The following is a 15,708-nucleotide window of genomic DNA, read 5'->3' as shown; positions in this document are numbered from 1 at the left end:
TCCCCCTTGCTCCCTCTGCCCCTCCCCCTGCTCACGTGCTCTCTCTCAAATAAATAATAAATCTTTTAAAAAAAGTTATACTTCAGGCTATTACACACAACATCATATAGGAGTTAAACTGAACACACCAGACTTACATGTATCAACGTGAATACATCTTCAAAACAAAAACTACCTTCCACTTTGATACTTTTTATAAAAAGCTTAACAAAGTTTACACATATAAATGACAAATCGTCAGGCAGCACGCATGGAGGCTTTGCTTTTGGAGCGGGTCTCTAGTGCGGGCTGGGAGGGCACAGGGCTCTGAGTGGGTGTGCCCCGCGTGGTTACTGCCAACTGCTGCAACAGAGTCAGGATGGAAACGGAGGGCACCCAGCCCGACTTGTGAATGTCTAGTGTGGCTTGACGGACAGCGCGTCTTCCACTCCGCTCTGCGCACACGCGTCCAGCCTCTGGGAACTGCTCGCACAGACGGAGATGCCAGCACTGTCATCACGGGGCGATGGGGGGCCCCCAGGGGAGAACGGGGGAAGTAGGGAGTCCCTCCTCCCCCCGGGGGAGAACGAGGGGCAGCCATGCCAGCACTGTCACGGGGGGAACAGGGGGCCCCCAGGGAAGAATGGGGGAGAACCAGGGGCCCTAGGGGAGAATGGGCGTTGTAGGGAGCCCCCCAGGGGACTAGGAGGGGGAAGGGGGGCTCCCAGGGGGGAATACCGGGACCCCAAGAGAATGGGGGGAGTAGGGAGACACCCCCCCCGCGGAGAATGGGGGGCAGCCATGCCAGCACTGTCACGGGGGGGGGGGGAACAGGGAGGCAACACGGCACTTCTGTCGCCCCCAGACGGCCACCGCCGGTGTCTCCGCCGCTGCGCCCACGCGCGGGCGTCCAGGGCTGTGATTCGGTGACATACCCCTGAGGTCGCGAAGTCGGCCCTCCCCAGCCCCAGCGTCCTAAGATCCCCTGACCCAGGGGCTGTTTCCCGCACGTCTTGGGACCTGGCGTGCCGCCCTAGCCGTGAACCTGAGATGCCCCCTCCCGCCCCGCAGGAGTCCCCGCTCTCCGGCGACGGTGGGGGTGCGGGTTCCAAAGCCCACCGCTCGGTGGGTGCCTGCCTCGCTGTTCCGGGCGCCGCCGCCAGGGGCCGCCGCCGCGCCCCTATGACACAGCAACAATAGGAGCCGCTCTGGCCCGCGCGCCGCCCGCCCGCGCTTCCGCCGGAAGGGAGCGCGGGCGCGGAGGGGGGCCGGGGCGGGCCGATGGACGGCTGTCTCTTCCAATCGCTGGCGGCTCGGCGTCGGCCCCGCCCCTAGTACGGCCCAATAGGCAGCAAGAGCGGCGGGGGGGCGGAGCGAGAGGGGACTTCCGGCGGGGCCCGGCAGGCGCTGAGGAGGAAGAGCGATCCCGGACGGCGCCTCTCGGCCGAGTCGCGGCGCGGGCCAGGTGCGGGGGTCGCCGGGGGCGGGGACGGCTGCGGGGGCGGGGCCTGCGCCGTCGGGGCGCCCGAGCCGGGGTCGGGTCCGCGGAGGCCTGGGTGGGTGGGGGGGGGGGGGGCGGCCGGGGGGGGGGGGGGGGGGGGGGCCCGTGCGCGGGGCGGCGGCTCTCGGGGAGCCTCGGGCTCTGGAGCCCGCCGCGGCCGTGTCGGCCCGTCCGGCCAGCGCGACGCCCGGGGGCCGCGAGCTAGGGGTGCGGCCCCTCGGGGGGGGCGCCGGGGGGGGGGGGGCCCCGCGGCCCCGCCGCGCCCCTCCCCTGCCCGGATAGCGGGCGGGCCCCGCAGAAGCCGGCTGAGGGCTCCCCTCCCGCCCAGCTCAGGTTTGTCAACTTGCTGGGGGCCCCAGGCCGTGGAAAAGCCGAGTGTGCCGCGGGGCGGGGCGTGTCGTGCTCGGGGAAGCCCGAGAAACCCGGCTCCGCGGGCTCAGGTGCCGTCGGGCGCTGCGGCCCGGCTCCGCGAGGACAGCCCCGGGCCCCTTCCTCCCCGCGCGGGGCAGGCCGGGGGCGGCCCTGCTTTGACCGGGTGTGCATGCCGGCCCCTCTTCCAGGATGACGACTTCGGGCGCTCTCTTTCCAAGCCTGGTGCCAGGCTCCCGTGGGTCCTCCAACAAGTATTTGGTGGAGTTCCGTGCAGGAAAAATGTCATTAAAAGGGACTACTGTCACCCCAGATAAACGGAAAGGGCTCGTGTACATTCAGCAGACGGATGACTCCCTCATTCACTTCTGCTGGAAAGACAGGACGTCCGGGAACGTGGAAGATGTAAGTGCCTGTCAGCCTGAGTCTGGGCTCAGGGAGCGCGCCTCATCCTCGGGACAGGGGCGCGTGGAGCCGCCGTCGCTGGCAGCGGGTTCACCCTCGGGGCGCGTTGCTGGGATTCGAGGGCACCGCTGCTTTGGTGCCCCCGTGCGCTGTTAGGCTTTGCTCGTGCGCGTTCCGCGTCTCAGGGATCTCGTAGAGTCCTTCCATCGGGGTCTGTGCGTCGCGCTCTGCAGATGAGATGCCTAGAAGTGCGCCGCGTGCGAATGCCGACCTGTGACCAGTTCTTTCTGAGCAGCTGTTGTATTTAGCGTCCTTTGTCCTTCAGACTAACTTGTTCCCTGTTGAGAGCAGTGCAGGCCCACCTTCCCTGTTGAGCACCGAGCCCCTCTCCTGGCCCTCACGCCCTTGGTGGGGTGCCTCCGACCCTGGCTCCTCCACCCAGTGGAGACCTTGCTGGTGAGGGGCCCTGGTGACTTGATTGCGTCTGCGTCCTGCACCCCCCCTCCCGCCCCCACGCAGACACAGCAGCCAGCGTGTTTCTCTGGGAGGCTGTGGGATCAGCAGTGTGTGTTTCTGTGACGCTAACTCTCTCCTCTTCTGTGGCTCCTGGAAGGACCTGATCATCTTTCCTGACGACTGTGAGTTCAAGCGCGTGCCGCAGTGCCCCAGCGGGAGGGTCTATGTGCTCAAGTTCAAGGCAGGGTCCAAACGGCTCTTCTTTTGGATGCAGGTATGTAGAGGCTTTTGTTTGCAGTTTACGTTTCTCTGTCGTAGAATCAGGTTAGAAACGTGCTCACTGGACGGTAGAATTCACTTTCATGAAACGGCTGATGCTGACTGAACGTGATTGTCACAGACCCTAAAAATTCCGGTGTGTCTCCTTGTGGGGGTGTGGGATGGGGGGCACTGGAGCAAGGGACCTCTTCCAGAGTCCAGACGTTTGTGGCTGGACTCCAGGTGCCCATGCAAGATCCGGGATTCCTGGCAGACCAAGAGTGGTTTCTGGACTCGGCCCCAGTGTTGCCGCATTGACGGGTGCATAGCCTCTGGTTTGCTTGTCTTGCAGTGCGTGCCCCCCACCCCCCCCGGCCATGAGCACCCCAGAGCGGAAGCAGGGGTGACTACGTGTGTTCTCCTTGCTGTGTTTTTTACAAAAATGGAGTGTTTTCTCCCAAGCTTTTCTCAGCCCTGCCTTCCCCTGCCTTCCCCAGTTGCGTGCTTTGGGGGTCTTTGGGGGTCAGTGCACCAGGGCTCCCTGGCGCCCACAGCTGCAGCCGCTATTCCGTTGAGTTTAGCAGCCGTCGCGCGCTCTCCCACGTGTCGGCCATTGGGCTTGTTTCCATCCCCGTTTTGTCATTTTACCTCTGGCAGTAGGTTAATGAGTGACTCTACACGGAGGCTACTTTCTGTGTGTGTGGGGGGGGGGAGTCTCTGTGTTAAAATCGAGAAGTAGACTTGTTAGAAGTGGGTATATATACAGGGGCATTTACAGTTCTGACAGGTGTTGCCACTTGCCTTCCCCAGAGGTTGACCCCACCGCCCTTCCCCTAGCACGTTCTAGACACATGGCAGAAGTTTCTTTCTGGGGGCCGGACAGGCTGTGCTGCAGACACTTGCCTCTGCCCACGTGGCGTGAGAGGCACGTGGACAAGGAGTAAATGGACGGGTGTGGCGCGTCGCAGTGAAACTTCATTTGCAAACACAGGCGGGCGCGGGGGGCCTGAGCTGGTTTCCGCGCGGTTCTGCCAGGAAGGTTGTCACCAGCCCTGCCTTACCTCATGCTGCTTCTGTGCCCTCCTGTCCTCCACCCTGGGGGTGGGGGACTCTGTCTCGTCCACCTCCTTTGTCCCTGGCCCCCCAGCAGACCCACAGTGCCGCCTCAGTCGTGGGTGCTTCGTCTCGTAGTTCGGGGGGCTCTTACCGGACGGTGCTGCCTGCTGACGCCCTACGCCCCGAGGTGCTGGTGTCGAGTGCGTGCCAGGTGCTTTCTTGAGTTTCCAACTAACCCTGAAGGGCCACGGGCTGGGGCTGGTTCGTGGGCGGTGGCGTGGTGAAAGGGTTATTTTATTGTTACACGGGTTACAGGAAGGCATCGTGGCTTTTATTAGAGTGTTGTGTAAAGCACGAAAATTCTGGAGGGTCGGAAGGCGTCTCTGGGTGCAGACTGGGTGTTCTTGATGCTTTAGTCTTCCCGCCCTCAAAACGAACGTTGCCATAGCACCAGCGATCTCGATGGACTGCTGTTCTTTTCGGCCCTGCGGGGTCCCCTCGGTGCTGTGTGGCTGCAGACCGGTGCCCGCACCTGCCGAGCCTCGCTCGTCCGTGGGCCACGTTCCTGGCAGCGGGCCGCTCCGCTGCAGCTGTGGTCCTGTCCTGCCCCCACAGGAGCCCAAGACAGACCAGGACGAGGAACATTGCCGGAAGGTCAACGAGTATCTGAACAACCCTCCAATGCCTGGAGCGCTGGGGGCAAGCGGGAGTGGAGGCCATGAGCTCTCTGCACTGGGCGGTAATGGTCACCTTCCAGAATGTGTTGGCATGTCAGTAGGTGTCAATGACGTGTACTCCTGATGATTCAGGCTGGTGGTTTTTGGTTTTGATTTCATTTTTTTATTAAAAGAGAGAGCATGTGCAGGGGGGAGGGACAGAGGAAGAGGGAGAAGCAGGCTCCCCGCTGAGTAGTGAGCCCGACGAGGGGCTCGATCCCCAGGACCCTGAGCTGAAGGCAGACACTCAGCCCACCGAGCCACCCAGGCGCCCCCCCCCCCCCGCCCCCCGCAGCCGCTTTTAAGTAGAAATGGATGCTTTCAAGTTAGAAGCCTTTTAGTAGTTGCAAGTCGAAGCCTCCGCCCAGCTTCTGGTGGTAAAACTGTCTGAGCTCCGCCCTGTTGGCTCCTTCGAGGAGCTACTGTACAGTGCTGGGAAAGCCAAAGGGAGGGGTCACGGTGCGTGCTGTCTCAGCCCAAGGCCCCCAGCCGCCCCATGGCCCTGTGGGTATCGACCTGGGTACCCGGCAGCCCCAAGTCTGAGCCCCTTCTGTCTTACAGGCGAGGGCGGCTTGCAGAGCCTGCTGGGGAACATGAGCCACAGCCAGCTCATGCAGCTCATCGGACCTGCTGGCCTCGGAGGACTGGGTAACGCCTGTGTTAGGAGTGGACAACCTTCAGTTACGGTTGCTTTGGGATTTGAATTTTTCCTTCTCGTTGGCTCTCAGTGACATCTGTGAACGTGTGTTCCCTGTGCCGGCTTCCTTGGGAAGGGCCACGTGCTCTGTGGTTTGAGCTGAGAGCTGGTCCGTGGTGAGGACCCAGCTCTGTACTCGAGGGGAGCACAGCTGGCCTGGGAGCGGGGCTCCTGCCTGGGGCCCTCTGCTCTGGTTCCCCTCTGGTGGGCCTGCCCGTTGCCACCTCCTGTTGGGCTGGGGATCGGTGTGTTTCTTGGGTGGCAGGGAAACGCTCGCTACTCTGCCGGGTTTGGACTGCGTGTTACCTTGGACCTAAGTGTGTCATTAGTGGAACGGGAGACAGAAACAATCTGACTTATGGAATAAGCTTCCAGAACGCTACAGTTTGAGCCATCGCTACTCCGGCACCCCAGCCCACTGTGGTCACCACTTCCCCCTGCTTGTCCCTTGGTGTTAGCGCGGGATGTCTGGTGGGGAGGTGGGCTCTTCAGGAGAGCGTGGCGTCTGAGCTCATGTCTTCTTGCAGGTGGGCTGGGGGCCCTGACCGGGCCGGGCCTGGCCAGCTTACTGGGGAGTGGGGGGCCTCCAGCGAGCAGCTCTTCATCCAGGTAAGCCTTGTCCTCTGCCCCGCCATGCCTGGGTGCCCCCAGGGGTCCCCCCGCTTCAAGGAGACTGGACGTAGGAGATGCAGAAGGACGGAAAAGACACCTGGGGAGGGTCCTTTTCGGGGTCTAGGCGGATTCCCAGCAGTTCAGGGACCCCTGCCACAGGACGACTTGCTGTGGGCGCCTTTAGGGTGCCTGGCCGCTCCACTGCTGCCCTCGCTCTTCCCAGCTCCCGGAGCCAGTCGGCAGCCGTCACCCCGTCCTCCACCACCTCTTCTACCCGAGCCACCCCAGCCCCCTCTGCTCCAGCAGCTGCCTCGGTGACCAGCCCGAGCCCCGCACCCAGTTCAGGTAATGGAACCAGCACGGCAGCCAGCCCAACCCAGCCCATCCAGCTGAGCGACCTTCAGAGCATTCTAGCTACTATGAACGTGCCGGCCGGGCCAGGAGGCGGCCAGCAAGGTAACATGCTGCTCGGCTCCAGGCTGGGGGGGTGAAGGTGCCTGTTGCCCCCTGCCTGCTCGCTCGCTGGCTTTCCAAGGCATGGGGCCAAGCATGTCCCTGGGCTGAGCCGCTGCCCCCTTTCCTCGCCACACCCAGTGAGGTCACGGCTTGGGCGTCTGTGGCTGGACTCCAGCTGCTGATGGTCGTGTGCTTATGCCTTAGTTGACCTGGCCAGTGTTCTGACGCCCGAGATCATGGCACCTATCCTTGCCAACGCGGACGTCCAGGAGCGCCTGCTGCCCTACCTGCCCTCCGGGGAGTCACTGCCACAGACGGCAGAGGAGATCCAGAACACGCTGACCTCGCCCCAGTTCCAGCAGGTAGATGCTGTGGCCTGGGTGCCCGCTGCTGTGTGCTCGGTGGCAGGGGACTTGGCTTACCTTCCACGTGGCTCCCTGTCACCAAGCGTCCTTGCACCTGCGACTGGCCCAGACACACACACACCCCCCCCCACCTCCCCCCGGGGCCTTTGCCAAGTGTGTGCTCAGGAGTGTCTGGCTTTCCTTTGCAGGCCCTGGGCATGTTCAGCGCGGCCTTGGCCTCTGGGCAGCTGGGTCCCCTCATGTGCCAGTTCGGCCTGCCCGCGGAGGCTGTGGAGGCCGCCAACAAGGGCGGTAAGTGCCTGCCCCGCACCCCGCGGGGTGGAGGTTTGCGCGGCATAGGGCTGGCTGGCCTGGCTCGGGCGCCTGGGGGGTGGGGTGGGGGGTCCTGGGCCTCAGTCTGGAAATTTTTATTCCCTCCCGTTAGCCATTCCAGGCCGGGGGCTAGAAAGGACGCCTCATGTTTTTAAATGCATTTTAGACGTGGAGGCCTTTGCCAAAGCTATGCAGAGCAGCGCCAGACCGCGGCAGGAGGGCGACGGGAAGGACAAGAAGGACGAAGAGGAAGACATGAGCTTGGACTAGCTGCCGTCCCCGAGGGCGCGGCCCCCTCCGCTCCGGCTGAGAAATAAAGGCCTCGTCTTTTACCTGCCACCTCTGGTTTCCCTGTGGGCCCGGGGGGGGGGGGGGCTGGCGTGAGGGGAGCCCCCTGGGCAGGAGGCTCCCCCCACGAGCATGTCTGGGGTTGGGATCCGCCCTGACTCACTGCTCTACCCTTTTCACCTCTGAAGTCAACACTCAAACATAAGTTAGCTTTTTTTTTTTTAAGATTTTATTTATTCATCTGACAGAGACACAGCGAGAGCGGGAACACGAGCAGGGGGAGCGGGAGAGGGAGCAGCGGGCTTCCCGCGAGCGGGGAGCCTGACGCGGGGCTCGATCCCAGGACCCCGGGACCGAGACCTGAGCTGGGGGCAGGCGCCTAACAACGGAGCCACCCAGGCGCCCCTCTTCTTTTTAATTTTTAAGAAGCAGGACAGATTGCTCATGTTATGAAAAATTGGTGGAGGAAAAAAAACTCATCATGAAGCTGAAAGATAAAAAGTATTAAAAACCCCAGTTTTAAACGTTCGGAATAACTTAAAATCGTTTTCAAAAAAAAGATTCATCATCCCTAGAATCTAGAGTCCAGATAAATAGACTTGCTGTGAAATGGGTTGAACTGCAGGGGCTGGAGGCTCAAGAGCTGGGAGCCTGCCTGCCCGGGGCGGCCCTCCTGTGGACGCCAGGCCGGGGCCCCTGAAGGCTCTCCTGCGTGGCCGCTGGAGGGGCAGCTCGCTAGGTGGCCGGGCAGCCGCTGGCCCCCACTGCCCCCTGGATGCCCACAGAGCGAGGCCAGGTGACAGGGGACCCGTTCAGCATCAGATTTCTCATGCAGCCGCGGTAGGCTAGAGGCCTAGCCTGTGTGTTCGTGGGCTCTGGGGGAGCAGGGGAAGATGGGGAGACAGGTCAGAGCAGAAGCCAGCGGCCCGCTGCCCTCCCCCCGCCCGCCCCACGCCTCAGTCTCTCTGCCCCATCACAGGAGGGTGGGATGTGAGAGGGGTGACCCCCATCCCCCAGGCTGAGGCTGCACTCACTAGGCAGGCCCCCGAGGTGCAGAGGTGCTTGGGCGGTGGCCATGGAGGCCACCAGCGCAGGGCCCAGGGTCTGGTTGCTCCGTGCATCCACCTCCAGCTGGAGCGCATTCCCGCTTCTGGTCACTGTGGGCACAGGGTCCTTGTGACTGGGGGGGGGGGGGGCCGGGGGCTGTTTGCCACACAGCCTGCCGGGGGGGCCCACCACTGCTCCCTCCTGGGTGCTCTGCTCAGCAGAAAAGCAGGGGTGGGGGTGGGGCCGGCTCACCTGCCAGTCGGTGCCACTGCCCGTCACACAAGGCTGCCGGGCACGTCACCCATGTGGCGAACTCCCCCGCGCCGTCGTCCGCCCGCAGCAGGACCTGGGGGCGCGGGGGGGGGGGCGTGGGGGGAGGTCAGGAGGGCCTTGTGAACCCCACTCCCACCCTGCGGCCGCAGCCCCCTCTCCCACAGCTCACCTGCTTGGCCAGCACCTGCAGCTGCAGGTAGGGTGGTGCCTGGACCCGGCCCAGGTGGAAGATGAGGCCGGTGGCCGTCCGAGGCCGCACCTCCAGCTCCAGGGCCACGCGAGGCAGCACGGCCCCCACGGTGTCTGTGAGAAGGGGGCCGTGAGGAGGGGCAGGGCTGCCCGGGCTCCGCCCTTTCGGAGCCCCACTCCTGCCCCACTGGGCTAGGGGCACACCCACGCCCTACGGACCTAGGGTGACGACACCCCCGCTGTCTGCGAAGAACAGGCCCTTCTCCAGGGGGCCTGAGAAGCACGGCGTGACCCCCATCACCCGTGTGGGGGCCCCCAGGGGCCGCCCGTCCAGCCTCAGTCTCCTCACACAGCCACTGAAGCCAGACCTGCTGGTGGCCACCTGCGGGGACACAGACGGGCTGGCGTCGGGGGAGGGCCCCAGGGCCCGGGGAGGGGGGTGGAAGTGAGAGCAGGGGGCGGGGTGCGGAGTGAGGTGCTTCAGGGCTGCGGGGGGTAGATGGATGGGGTTCTCACTGGGAGCCTCGGGCTGAAGCCACTGGCAGGGAGGCCCCCCACAAAGAGAGTCTGGGGCCGGGGGCTCCCTGCCCCCTGGTGCTGCTGGCCGGGCCCCTCCCGGTCCCGGGCCCAGACCCCGTCTGTCGCCAGCTGGATCCGAGTCTTTCCCCACCGCACAGACACCTGGGGGCAGGAGGAGGCACGTCAGAGTGGGAGCTCCCAGGACCCGGGCCCTGTCCCCTCCTTGGCCCCTCTCACCATGTGCCACCGGCCAGCCCGTGAACGCTGGCGGCTCTGGACGCGGAGCTGGGGCCCAGGGCCCTCCGTCTGGGCAACAAAGTGTCCGTGGCTCAGGAGGAGAAGCAGAGAAGGGCCGCTGGCCGTGCGGGGGGCAGCGAGCAGCAGGAGTCCTCGTGGGGCGCGAGGACGGACCAGCATCGAGAGGTGGGACCTGGAAGCCAAGCAAGGCCGTCAGCCTGGGCGGCCCCTCCGCCCCTCCCCACCCGGCCCAGCCTTACCAGTCCCCAGGGGGTGCCGGGATGTGCGCAAACTCCAGGTAACTGGACAGGGGGCCCCCAAACTGGTAGGCATCTTGGATGGCCCTGGGAGGCCAGGGTGGTGTGCAGGCAGGGTCCTGGGGGGGCTGGCGGCTACGTCGGCCGGCCTGTGGGGATCAGGTGGGAAGCAGGAATGCGTGGGGGTCGCCTTCTGACCGGCCACCACCCCCCGCCCACACACCAGCCTCCGGGTGCCCCACCTTCTGTGCCGCCGCGGCCCTCAGTCCTCGAGGTGCCTGCCCTGGGGTCTGGGTGCGCGGGGTGGGGGCACAGCCTGAGCTCACGTTGACCTTCTTCCAGTCCTGCTGTAGGTCGAATACGCGCTGCGGCCCCACGGGCCTGAGGGGGAGCAGCACCGTCAGCACTAGCGGGGCGGGGGGTGGGCACCGGCCCCCGCGCCCCCCGCGCCCCCCGCCCACAGCTCACCGCATCACGAATACGTTGCTGATGCAGCCCTTGAAGCTGAAGTAGTCACCGATCTTGGACAAACCTCCTAAGAAGAGATCCTGGGACTCCTGAGGCTGGGGCCTGGGGGGCGGCCCCTGGTGGGGCTTCATCTGCTGAAGCCGGTCGTCCACATAGAGCCAGACCCTGCAGGCGAGAGCGGTGTTTCCCCCGCGCTGCCCCACATCCGCCTGCCGTACTGCCGCCCTCCTGTCCCTGGACACCGCGGCCAGAGGCCCGGTGGGCCAGGCTCACCCTGTGTCGTTGCTGTAGAAAGCCACGTAATGGGGGGCGCCATCGGCAAAGCTCCCTCGAGTCTTCACCTCTGTCCTCAGCAGCTGGAGTGTCACACGGCCCTGCTGCAAGGACACCTGGTATGGCCCATCCTGGGGACAGTGGCCAGGTCAGTGGACCAGGCCGGGGCCTGGACTCCCGCCCTCCAGCCCCCCCGCCCCCTCCAACCCCACGCTGCCGCTGCTGGGAGCAGGGACGCACGCACCAGGAAGGCTTTGTGGTAGAGCAGACCAACGTCCTGGGTGCTACGGAAGCCGAAGCCGGAGTAGATGTGGCCCGAGACCGGGGGGACATCAGGGAGCTCCAAGGACAGGTAGCCGTCGCCGTGGAAAGTCATGGCCCGTCCCACCTGCAGGAAGGGGGACCGTGAGGGCCCGCGGCACAGGCCTGGAGGGGGTGCTGCCGGCCAGGGCGGGGGTGGGCTCACCAGCAGGTCGGCAGTGCAGCCCGAGCTGATGCCCGTTGTGTTCAGCCTCTTGAGATCCACGTACTTGCCCTGAGCCTTGATGCCCTTGATGCAGCCACGGATTGAGCCTCCGGAGGGGAAGAGCTGCTGCAGGCTGCAGGGGATGAGCATGAGGGCGCCGCCGCCTCCGAGCCCCGGGCCGCCCCCCCCCCGCCCCGGCCGCGCCCCAGCCGCCTGCTCACCTTGGGGGCAGCTGGTCGGGCGGCACGCCCCCCAGGTAGTAGGCATCGGCCAGCTCCAGCGTGCTGCTGTGGTCCACGCTGAACACGTTGTTCCTCTCCACGCGCACCAGCACGCGGCTCACACGGCCACGATTACCCCCCAGCAGGAACACCTGGATCTGCAAGGTGCCCACGGGCCAGGGCTTTAGGGTGCGCCGTGGGTCCTGCGGGTCCTCCCGGAGCCCCCAATCCCTCCCCCGAGCCCAGCCTTACTGCCTTGCTGGCCGTGGTCATGGTTAGCAGTTTGTGCATGTCCTCGTGCTGCGGCTTGGCCCGCATCAGGCCTGCGCCAAAGTCGTAGAGGAGGAGGAGGCTGCCTTTCTGCGCGGCCAGGCACAGGAACTGGTCCTGGGGGGAGGGGCAGGGTCAGTATGTGGTGGGGAGGGGAGGCGGGGGCGACGTGCGCCGGGGCCCGGGCAGCCCGCGTGCCTGGTGCCGCATGAAGAAGATGATCCCGTTGGAGGACACAAGCCGCAGCTCCTGCTCGAAGCGTTTGGTCATGCCGATCTGACTCTCCACGCTGATGCGCGCGAAGCCGGAGCCGTCCAGGTGGGAGCCATCTGTGAGCCACGGGTCCCCGGTCGACTTGGAGCTACAGGTCAGAGGTCACAGGGGTCAGCCAAGAGCCGGCCGCGGCGGGATGAGGGCCAGGCCCTGGCTGCACGTACCGGGCGCAAGGCCTGTCCACGGCTGTGTCCAGCTGGAAGGTCTCCTCGAAGTTATAGAGGCTGAGCACCTCCTCGTTAAGCGTGTCCATCTCGATGCAGCCCAGGTAGCCAGGGAAGCGGAGGGGCTCAGGGGGCTGTGGGCACAGGGCACAGTCAGGGCTCCTCGCCCCCAGGCAGACCCAAGGGAGGGCGCTCAGCGTGCAGCCGGACGTGCAGCAGGACTTGCTGGGACAGGAGGGCAGGGCCGCCCCCACCAGGCCAGGCTCACCGTGAAGTGGCTGGGGTAGCCCCCCACGTAGAAGACAAAATCGTCAGGCCGCAAACTGAGCAGCCCCTCAGCCCCGGGGGCCACTGTGTCGCCCTTGGTCTCATGGAGCATCTGCTTCTCCACCGTGACAGACATGTGGCCAAACTGGAGGGTCCTGAAAGCAGAGGGGGAGTGAGGAGTGGCCCCGCCAGGCGGTGGGGGAAGCACAGGGGCCCAGGCCACACACCTGTCAATGCTGACTGCTGCGAACTGCTCCCCGATGTCTTCGTCGACGCTGAGGGCTGCGAGGCCCGCCTCCCCCAGGCGGTACACCCAGTGCACCTTCTGGTTCCGCAGAGCCACGCCCATGTAGTCCCCGACAGCCTGCGGCGACAGGAGACTCAGCAGGACGGGGCCCCAGCCGCGCCTGCCAGCTCCCAGCTGGTGCCCAGCCTCGCCCGGCCCGCCATGCCCGTCCTGCCCGCCTGGTACCTGGCGGCTGCCCATGTACAGCACAAAGCGATCCCCGGGGACCTGGCCAGACTCCGGCTCTGGACTCTGGAGGTAGAACTTGAGAGCGGTGTAGGCGGCGAGGTCGGAGAGGTCCCGGGGGGCACGCAGCTGCACCCCTGAGCGCCCATTGAACTTCATGGACACCTTGACCTGTGGGGGAGGCGGCGCGTGCCTCATCAGTGTCCACTGCCTGGTCTTCCAGAGGCGCACTGTGCCCCGGCGCTTGCTCTCACCTTGCTGGCAGCTCCGCGGGCCTGGGCGATGAGCTCCCGCACGCGGCCGATGCTGGCAGACAAGGCCAGGCTGGCGTTGTGCGCGCCACGGTTTTCCAGAAGGCTCAGCTTGGCGAGTAGCTGTGGCAGTGTCTTCTCCAGGGTGGACACTGCAGGGAGCCGAGGGTGTGACCCCGACAGGCTGGCCTCATCCAGTCCCTGGCCACCCCCCACCCCCCATCAGGGGACCCCGGGACCCACCTGAGCGGCCCGCGTCGAGTACCACCTGGCCCAGGTCCTGGCTCCGCAGGCCTCCATACTGGCCCTGCCACTGTTCCAGGTGTTTCTGCATGTCCTGAATCCGCGACTGCACGCGGGCAGCTGTGTCCTGGGCTTCGGCGGCCACAGCTTTGGCATGAGCAATCTTCTTGCTTGTCTCGTCTGTGGTGGGCCATGTACGGGCAAGCTCAGAGGGACACCGGCAAGGACGGTCCTGGCTTCACCTCCCCTCTGTGGTGGTGGGGGGGGGGGGGCCACCAGCCCCGCCCTGACAAGGTCCAGCAATAGGGGGGCCCAGCCCCCACGGATCTTCTGGGAACCACAAGCAGCAGGAACACCAGCTGTGTGTCCTGCCGGACACCTCCCTGTGCCAGCCTCTCAGACCACAGCCTGGTCACCCCGACACCTGTCAGCTCAGCCCCGGCCCCCCACGGCCACCGTCGTCTGTCCCAGTGCCCGGCCTGAGCCTCCACAACCCCCAGGTCCGAGCTTGCTGGGACCTTCTCCCCAAGTTGGCGGCTGCACGGATCGCCCTGCGTGCGCGCACCACCCCTTGCCCCGAGGCCTTCCCCGGGTCCTCGGCTCCAGCCACACTGGCCTCCGCGCGCCCACCTCCACCTCATGCCCCCTCCAACCCACCGTCCCTCTCTTGATGTCGCTCCTGGGAGCCCGAGCAGGCCCAGTGCCCCCAACCTCGGGATGAAGTGTCCCTGCTGCACACCCCCTGTGCTCCCCCAAACCCACTTCTATTTCTCTCCAAAGCACTTCCTGTTCCCTTCCCACTTTCACCCACTCCTTGGAGCTATTCTGTGTGGTTTCCTGCCCGGCGCTCTGGACACCATGGGTGTCCCCGGCTCCCTGGAGAGCCCCGGCTGGCACCCTGCCCATGGGGGGGGGGCGCTGTCCACCTTGGGACGAGCAGGGGGCAAGGGCAGAGGCGAGGAGCAACCTACCGGTGTCCATGGCCAGCATGGCCTGTACCTCGTGGACTCGGGCCACCAGCTGCTCCTTCTTGGCCTGGGCATCTCGGAGCTGGGTCCCGGTGCCCTGCAGGGTAGCCCGCACTGCGGGGGGAGGCAGCCTCACTCCCAGCGTGCAGGTACGGCCCACCTCGGCCCGCCCCACCAGGAGGGGACAAGGCCAACGTGCACACAGACGGAGACATCCAGACACGAGGGCCCTCGGCTTGGGGAGGCACTGGCCCCCCCGCAGATGTACTTATCTCCGTTCCACAGGTCAGGAGAGCCAGGCCACTGCCCAGGGGCCGCCAGCACCGAGGGTCTAGCAGCAGAGCGTGTGCCTTTGCCCTGCGCTTTCTCGTCCACCTGGCTCCCATCAGGACAGTAGGAGGAACCCCTTCCCAGCCCCTCCACAGCCCCCAGGGCAACAAGCTGAGCCGGTGGTAAGCAGGACTCCCACACAGGGCAGCCATCACCCTCCCGCCCACCGTCACCTACGACCACCCTCCCCCGCCATGGGACCAGACACAGGGCTCCCCAGCACTCACCGCGGCCCAGCCTCTGCTGCCCCCTGACGGTGGCCTCTGCCAGGGCACTGCTGTTGGTCAACAGCTCCCGGGCTCGGGGCGCCAGGCCTCGCTGCACCACCATCTGCAGATATGGGGGCAGGATGCGGCTCATACCTGCCTGGTGGGAACCAGGGTCGGGTCGTGGAGGCGGAGGGAGGCAGGGGCTCCTAACGGGGCTGTGGGAGGGCCAGGGCCTCACCGCCCATGTGTGGCTCGCCTGCCGCAGCGCCTGACCAGCAGCCCCCTCGGCGGCCTGCACGGCTTGGAGAATGCTGCCGTAGGCATTAGCGGCCTCGATGGCCCGCTGGATGAAGCGGTCCTGGTTGACTCCACGGATGATGCTGTGTGGGGGCAGGAGAGGGACACAGGGTGTGTGGTCGGGGACCCGGGCCCAGACAGCTCAGGCTCTCCTGCTATCACAGCTGCCAGGCCAGTCTGCCTGCCCACTCCAGCCCCCAACCCTTTGCCCCTGCCCTGCTGCCTCCCAGGCATGCCTTTCTTATCCCTTGCAGCCAATTTGGGCCAGGACCTCGTGGGAACAACGGCCTCTTCCTCCAGGAGCCCTCCCCGACTGGCTGTGTCCCAGGAAGGACCCGGCTGCGTCCCCGGGGCGCCCTGCAGGCCTCGCACCTGGACAGGTTGAGGGCCAGCTGGTCCAGCTGCTGTGCGTGGGCCTCCGCAGCCTCCACCAACTCCACCTTGCTGCTTGCGGGGGAGAAGGCCCGCATCTTCTCCAGCAGTGGCGTCTGGGCCCCATCCAGGTTGGCAGCAAGGTGCTCATACTCCTGGGTGGGGACGGGTG

General features: G+C 65.6%; 2 protein-coding genes across 2 annotated transcripts in view; one reads left to right on the top strand and one right to left on the bottom strand.

Moving 5' to 3' along the window:
- The first annotated feature begins 1,321 nt into the window (after positions 1 to 1,321).
- ADRM1 (ADRM1 26S proteasome ubiquitin receptor) lies at positions 1,322 to 7,519 on the top strand. Its single transcript, XM_025864958.2, has 10 exons — positions 1,322 to 1,444; positions 2,041 to 2,254; positions 2,868 to 2,984; positions 4,640 to 4,763; positions 5,302 to 5,388; positions 5,965 to 6,046; positions 6,273 to 6,505; positions 6,710 to 6,867; positions 7,059 to 7,161; positions 7,349 to 7,519. Exons 2-10 carry the CDS (start codon positions 2,042 to 2,044, stop codon positions 7,450 to 7,452), a joined length of 1,221 nt encoding a protein of 406 aa, XP_025720743.1. The 5' UTR covers positions 1,322 to 1,444; position 2,041; the 3' UTR covers positions 7,453 to 7,519.
- Positions 7,520 to 7,693: 174 nt separating this feature from the next.
- LAMA5 (laminin subunit alpha 5) overlaps positions 7,694 to 15,708 on the bottom strand; it is a 49,488-nt gene continuing 41,473 nt past the window's right edge. The window contains exons 55-80 of the mRNA XM_025865021.2: positions 15,537 to 15,691; positions 15,106 to 15,247; positions 14,886 to 14,988; positions 14,332 to 14,442; positions 13,361 to 13,540; positions 13,121 to 13,269; positions 12,867 to 13,037; positions 12,622 to 12,758; positions 12,396 to 12,549; positions 12,128 to 12,261; positions 11,889 to 12,051; positions 11,673 to 11,807; positions 11,421 to 11,578; positions 11,200 to 11,332; positions 10,978 to 11,121; positions 10,734 to 10,864; positions 10,461 to 10,625; positions 10,235 to 10,373; positions 9,996 to 10,141; positions 9,736 to 9,928; positions 9,496 to 9,660; positions 9,199 to 9,361; positions 8,960 to 9,093; positions 8,770 to 8,863; positions 8,505 to 8,627; positions 7,694 to 8,345 (exon numbers count right to left, since the gene is read on the bottom strand). Of these exons, the coding sequence (XP_025720806.1) occupies positions 8,206 to 8,345; positions 8,505 to 8,627; positions 8,770 to 8,863; positions 8,960 to 9,093; positions 9,199 to 9,361; positions 9,496 to 9,660; positions 9,736 to 9,928; positions 9,996 to 10,141; positions 10,235 to 10,373; positions 10,461 to 10,625; positions 10,734 to 10,864; positions 10,978 to 11,121; positions 11,200 to 11,332; positions 11,421 to 11,578; positions 11,673 to 11,807; positions 11,889 to 12,051; positions 12,128 to 12,261; positions 12,396 to 12,549; positions 12,622 to 12,758; positions 12,867 to 13,037; positions 13,121 to 13,269; positions 13,361 to 13,540; positions 14,332 to 14,442; positions 14,886 to 14,988; positions 15,106 to 15,247; positions 15,537 to 15,691 (3,762 nt within the window). The 3' untranslated portion in view covers positions 7,694 to 8,205. The remainder of the gene's footprint in view (positions 8,346 to 8,504; positions 8,628 to 8,769; positions 8,864 to 8,959; positions 9,094 to 9,198; positions 9,362 to 9,495; positions 9,661 to 9,735; positions 9,929 to 9,995; positions 10,142 to 10,234; positions 10,374 to 10,460; positions 10,626 to 10,733; positions 10,865 to 10,977; positions 11,122 to 11,199; positions 11,333 to 11,420; positions 11,579 to 11,672; positions 11,808 to 11,888; positions 12,052 to 12,127; positions 12,262 to 12,395; positions 12,550 to 12,621; positions 12,759 to 12,866; positions 13,038 to 13,120; positions 13,270 to 13,360; positions 13,541 to 14,331; positions 14,443 to 14,885; positions 14,989 to 15,105; positions 15,248 to 15,536; positions 15,692 to 15,708) is intronic.

This window comes from Callorhinus ursinus, unplaced genomic scaffold, assembly GCF_003265705.2.
Source record: "Callorhinus ursinus isolate GAN/ISIS: 27379988/994484 unplaced genomic scaffold, GSC_fseal_2.0 scaffold89, whole genome shotgun sequence".
Taxonomy (NCBI): domain Eukaryota; kingdom Metazoa; phylum Chordata; class Mammalia; order Carnivora; family Otariidae; genus Callorhinus; species Callorhinus ursinus.
The sequence above is the reverse complement of the archived record's forward strand: the minus strand, read 5'-3'. Positions and strand labels throughout refer to the sequence as shown.